This window comes from Zonotrichia leucophrys, chromosome 7, assembly GCF_028769735.1.
Source record: "Zonotrichia leucophrys gambelii isolate GWCS_2022_RI chromosome 7, RI_Zleu_2.0, whole genome shotgun sequence".
Classification (NCBI taxonomy): Eukaryota; Metazoa; Chordata; class Aves; order Passeriformes; family Passerellidae; genus Zonotrichia; species Zonotrichia leucophrys.
The window spans coordinates 9,561,882-9,567,881 of record NC_088177.1 but is presented as its reverse complement, the minus strand read 5'-3'; the positions used below and the strand labels follow the sequence as shown (position 1 = coordinate 9,567,881).

At 54.0% G+C, this 6,000-nt stretch overlaps 1 protein-coding gene across 16 annotated transcripts in view; it reads right to left on the bottom strand.

Moving 5' to 3' along the window:
* The window catches only part of PCBP3 (poly(rC) binding protein 3), a 44,014-nt gene continuing 38,014 nt past the window's right edge, over positions 1–6,000 (bottom strand). For 12 of the 16 annotated variants that reach the window (XM_064718508.1, XM_064718509.1, XM_064718496.1 and 9 more), the window contains one exon: positions 1–387. In XM_064718508.1, the coding sequence (XP_064574578.1) occupies positions 342–387 (46 nt within the window). In that variant the 3' untranslated portion in view covers positions 1–341. The remainder of the gene's footprint in view (positions 388–6,000) is intronic. The other 4 variants (XM_064718513.1, XM_064718514.1, XM_064718503.1 and 1 more) reach the window with 2 other exon arrangements.

Genomic DNA, 6,000 nt, shown 5'->3' with positions numbered 1-6,000 from the left:
ACAAAAGCTTTATTGCAATGACACGGATAAGCCACGAAATACATCGCGAAGCATCAGGGGCGTGAGGGGCGATGAGGAAGCGCAGATGAGGGCGGTGGGGAGCAGTGGCTCACACTGGGAACCGCTGCACGCTGGCTGCATGCTGCTGTCCTCCTGAGACCTGCTGCCCCAGCCCCCAAGCCCGCTGCTGCCCCACGCCCCGGCCGAGGGAGCAGGGTCTGGACAGCCGCAGGTGGGGGCGAGGGCAGCGGCCCCAAGGGTGCCACGAAGGAGCGAGAGAAGCTCGCAGGAAGCCGGCAGCATCTTCGGAGGGGGCTCAAGCATCAGCCATTGGCACCAGGTCAGGTGGTGAAGGTGTTCCTCCCGTGGGGGTCAGGGTCTGCAGAGCTGGGGGCAAGCAAGGGAGATGGTCAGGGCTCAGCCAAGGCTCCCGCACCGGCACCTCCTGGCCTCTCAGGCTGCTTCAACACCCTGAGCAACCATGACAAATTAAGAAGTATGATAGTGAATTTATCTCGTGGTGAAAAAGTAGATTTTGGGGTTTCTAGAATGGGGATTCAGGGGGCAAGATGGAGGGATCTGGGCATGTCCAGCCTTTCTCCTTATTCTTCTTGGCCTCCATCTTCTGCTGTGATGTTGGTACTTTCAGATTGGTTTAGAGTAGAAGCTCACTGTCTAACACAGGTGATAGGTAGGAAAGTAATTGTAAATGTTGTATATGTAGTTGTTAGTATAAAGACGTAACTCCACCCTGGGGGCAGGCAGAGTGCCTGGACTGTCTTGCTGAACTCAGCTGGTCAGGAGAAAAAAATTTATAGATAAGGAGCAATAAACAACCTTGAGACCGAGAACTAAAGAGCTCTGACTCCTCTTTCAAGCACCAGGCTGGGAAAAGAGACTTTCTGACATTTCTCGGGGTTACTCTGACCAGTGACAGGCCCCCACAACCTCAATCAGAGGTTTTGCTGCATTAGCACAGCTGAGGGCCTCTGGCAGATCAGTGTGAGGCTGAAATCACCCACACCCCAAAAAGCCAAGCTGGAGGAGCCATGCCCACACAGAGCTTTGCTGCACCACAACAAATCTCCCTTTTTTTCACATCCAGCATGAGCTGGGCTGCCAGGTGAGCCCAGGTGGTTGCCCGGCATGCTGCATTTGCCTCATGGGTTCTCGCTGAGGGCTGAGAGTGGCCTTTTGGGAGATTCAGAGAAGCCATCTGAACACACTGAGGCTGTTGCTGGGCTGAGGATCTGCCCTTTCTCTGCCCTACAAACCCATGGCTGCAGGGATAGTGACTGTGGAGAGCTGGTTCTGCTGGACCTCATCAGCAAGGCTTGGGGGCGATGAGCAAGGGCACAGCTGTGACAGGCAGCTGAGAGAGAAGCACTGGGGAGGGGCACACATTCCCTACAACCTCTGCCTGGTGCTGCACTGCACCACCCTGCCTCTGGAAATCACACTTCAGCCCAAAATATGTTGAGGGGAGATCTACTTGCAACAAGAATAAATTTTACTCTGCAACTGAAAAATTGTTTTAAGCATAGAAATGGCAGTTTCTCTGGGTTTGCATTTTTAACTGGCTTTTTACTGACAGCTCCTTTGCAGTGCTCCTGTAAGAGATTTGGGAGCATGGCTTCGTGCTGCATGGAGCAGCATCCCTTGGGAAAACCACATCACCAGCTGCAGCAGCAGTGTCAGGTTACATCACTGCAATGTCCTCCCACCAAAAAACCCTCCACACCGCTAGCTGACTGGTTTTGGGTGAGCACATTATGGCCTGCTCCTCTTTGCACTGGGAAATCCTGTTGGATATGGGTTGTGGTTTGATCCCAAGCTGTGCATGCAGCCCTCAGTTCTGGGGCGATGCTGCCCCATCCCTCAGGGCTCTCTGGGCCTGGCAACGCTGCCAGCTGGCTGCTGGCCCATCACCACTGTGCCCACAGAGCATCTCACACCCTCCACGTGCCTATGCTCCCATGGGGCATCCTGTGCTACCCAGCCCCATTGGACACAAGAAAACCCAGAGAAGCTCCAGAGACAAGTGCCACTCATCCCATTTGATCCAGACACAAATTCTCTCAGACACAGGCTTTCTCCAGGGACAAACAGTGACACTGCCTGCAGACAACCAGGACATGCGCTCCAAGTGTGCTTCAAATATTCCAGTCCTCATGCACATCCCAGCCTATCCTTTTGGGATCAAAGCAATTCTTTGATCCCAAACAGCACGTGTGTCCTAAATCAGCCACAGTTCTGCTGTTCAGCACAGGGCTCACACACAAAGCCTCCTCCCACTGCTCCGTCTTCATCCCCATCTCCTGGCTGATTTTCTTCCTGTTGTGCAGAGTGGACTTGATCATCATTTCTGGGAAGAGACATCACTGTGGTTAAACTGCCTAAACACAAGTGTGGGAATCCAGAGCCAGCCTGGCTTTGAACTTGGCTGTATTTGATCTCTGGGATGCTTTTGGAGCAATCTGGAGCGTCATCTTCCTCTTTGCAGGACAAGGGCGCTGGGGCAGTCGGAGGAGGGCTGCACATCTGGGTGGAGGGAGTTGCACATCTGGTACATTCAGTACTTCCTAAAAGTCACTGCCACGTTACCCTTTGGACAGGGGCCTGGGGCTCGCTGCATAGCACAGCAGATCAGGATCTGCAGCTGCATTCCTTCTGAAGGGAAAGCAAAAATATCCCTCTCAGCAGAGTCCCCAGCTCCCTGTAACATCCAGCATGGGAGCAGGGGGACTGCATGGAGACCACGACCTTTCTGCAAGCCATTCCGGCAGCTGCAGGGGCTCCTGCCGCCAGCCAAGGCACAGAGCAGCCGGCTTGGGAATGCCTCCCTGGGGCTCACAGACCCCTGTGGCCTCCCCGGCAAGACCTTGTCCTTGTGCCAGTCAGAGGGGCTCGGGCACCATAAGGGGGGGCTTGTGCCGCCCATGGCCAGGGAGCCGCTCGGCACACGTCCTTGCCCGTGTGGGCTGGCTCCACGTTCGTGCCGAGGGGCACGGCGCGGGATGTCGCTGCCGTCACCGATGTCACGGAACACACACACACCAAGCCCGCTCCCTGCCCGCAGCGCGGGTGTCTGTCTGTCCCCGGCACGCAGCGGAGCGGCGGCTGGAAGCACGGACACCGCAGCGCCGCCCGCATCCCGGCGCGGCTGGGCATGATCCGTGAAAAGCTGGGCAATGGGGACATCTAGTGACTAGCCGGAGGCGGGCGCTGCCGCCAGGCAGGGCTGGGGGAGATGCCTTCCATCCCTGTGGCCAGGGAGCAAATGGGACTAAGCATTCATCCCTGCCGCTCCACACAGAGATTCCCCCAGAAACTCTACCTCTGCCCATACAGGAGGCTGGAAATTACCCTTGGTAATGGAGCATAAACTGGGAATTAATATAATTAATATAATTAAAAGTGACTAGCATGGATACAATAACAAATGCTGGAATAACAGTTCAAAGAGAGTATGAAATTTAAAGAGTCTCCCCGGTGAAAGTCACTTTCCCTTAGGGGAAACAGTCTATTTTTTTTCAGCCCTATTCTGTACAGGGAAAAAATGCACAGAGGGAAAAAATGCACAGAACAATACTCCAAACAATTTTGGGAGCACGATAAGGATATGCGGGGGGAGTGGGGACCTTCAGCTGAGGCTAAAGGGCTGAGCACAGACCTCAACTGGCCCCTCTCTGATGGAGACCCCCACGCTCCAGAGACAGGAGGAGGCATTGGACCAATACTTTCCAGTCAAAGTCAAAATATCCCCCTAAATAACTCATTTCTGAAGAGTTTGACTGAGTTGGTTGCTTCCAGAAATGTTAAATCATTCTGGCTGGATAACACTGCATTGTTTTGGGAGAGAAAAGCAATGTACTAAAGCTGTTCAGTTGATTAACTGGGACATTCTCCTCGTACTGAATATTCACTGCAATATTCGAGTTTTTTTCCCAGTGGCACAGCTATGGACACATCATCACAGTATTTTAAGTTAATCTAAAATGGAAGCCCAAGACCTATCACAAATCAAAGCAAAACACTGAGGCTCCTTCCAAAGAAAACAGCAAATCTCCTTTTGAGTCATCCCAAGGAAATCAAAGCTGAGTTTGATACATTCTTTGTAATTTTGTTGTTATCCTTGTTGATATTAACATGCTCCCAGGACATGCTGCAATGGTTTCAACACCTCTTTCTCCAAAGTTAGCACAAGCCCAGATGATGAAGGATAAGCCGATTCCCACATAACACTGCAGTTTTAGCTTTTTTTTTTTTTTTCCTTTTTAAATTTGCAAAATAAGCTTGGCAATGTGAGCCCCAAAGAAAAGTTGTGAAGTCAAGGAGAAAGCCAGGAGGAGGGATGCTCCATGTTGTCCTGTGCAGTGTCAGGAGCTGGACTCGATGATCTTTGTGGATCCCTTCCAGCTGAAGATATTCCTGGATTCTGTGACTGTGCAGTGCTCCTGTGAGGTGACCCAGTGACTGCTGCTACTCGGACTGTCCCTTATCCCCCTGCGGCCACATCCAGCATTCCCTGCAGCACTCCCATGAGCACAGATGCTCATGGCAGCACAAGCCTTGACACAGCATCTCAGACACCTGCCTGGTGCCAGAGCAACACTCACATCCAGCCTCTTCTGCCTCAGCCCTGATTCCTGGGGTGGCCTTCCTGCAGCCCGGCTGGGTGATGGATGCCTGGCACTGGGCTGGGATGGGGACGGTACTCAGAAGGGGTGCTGTCCGTGGGTTTGCTGGTGTGGGGATGGGTGCAGAGGTATTGCTGCAGTCTGCTCCCCCTCTGCAGCAGCCTTTGAGCTCAGCAGCATCTGGCAGACCCAACCTGGCATTTGCTATTTTTGGCAGCACTCTCTCTGTGGAGGTGGGGAACGGCACAGGAAGCACACACACACAGAGAGACCAGGGGAATTCAGGGCAGCCGTGATCTGCAGGCACTGTGCAAAGCCATTTCTGTGTCCAGGATGCTGTCACACTCCCTGGCCTTCCCCAGGTGTCTGAACCCCACAGCCTTGTTGGCCTGGGATGGATTTCTCAGTCTTGGTCAACGTGATTCTGCTGCTGCTGTGCCTCCATCTTCTCCTCATGAAGAAACTCTCCTCATGCTCCAGCTTCTCCTGCAGCTCCACAGAGGAGCTAAGAGCAGCAGGATGGGCTGGCTTCCTCCATACACCATCCCCCTCTGAGGAGACAGCACCCCACGGGCAGGCTGCCATGGAGTGTGGTGGAAGTGGGATGGATGGGAAGCTTTTGCCCTGGCTCACCCCCTAGACCACCGGGGTGGTTATTTTCACTGGGTCTCACACACAGATATTTCATTCTTCCAACAGATAAAACACTTGTTCTAAAGCAGAATGAGGAACAGGAGAAAATGAGGAGCGCCCCTTGCCAACAGCTGACTCACCACCTTGGCCGGTGGGTCTGTGCTTTGCTGGCCAGCTGGTGACTTGGAAGAGGCCCTGTTTGGTGCCTGCCTCCCTCCCTCCATCCTCAGCATCAGCACAAACACATGGGGGAGGCGACAGCAAAGGCTGCCAGCTCCACCTGAGCCCTCAGCACTCTCCACAGCACCTGTGCTCCTCTGGACGGGGAACCAGGGGATGCTCTTGAGCTTGTGTGGCTGCTGGGCCACCCAAAATACAAAGCTGAACCCAAAGTGCCAGGGAGAGCAGCGCAAGCAGTTGGAGACAGGCAGCAAAGCACCTCATGGAGGATCTGGGAGCACCTGGGAGCACCTTTCAGCCACAGAAGCTCGGAATGCTGCAGACAGCTGAGCATGAACAGGTTTCAGGATACCTGGGCAGAGCAAACCCTGATGCTCAGCGGCACAACCTTCACCTTTCTGGGCTCCTGGGCTGGCTCTCATCCTCACCAGCTCCCTGCTGGAGCCCACAATCCCCTGCCCATCCTTGGCCCCACGGATGCAGTGGCATCCCCCGGGATCCCTGACACAGCCTGAGTGCTGAGCAGGCAGTGCTGGAGACAGGAGGA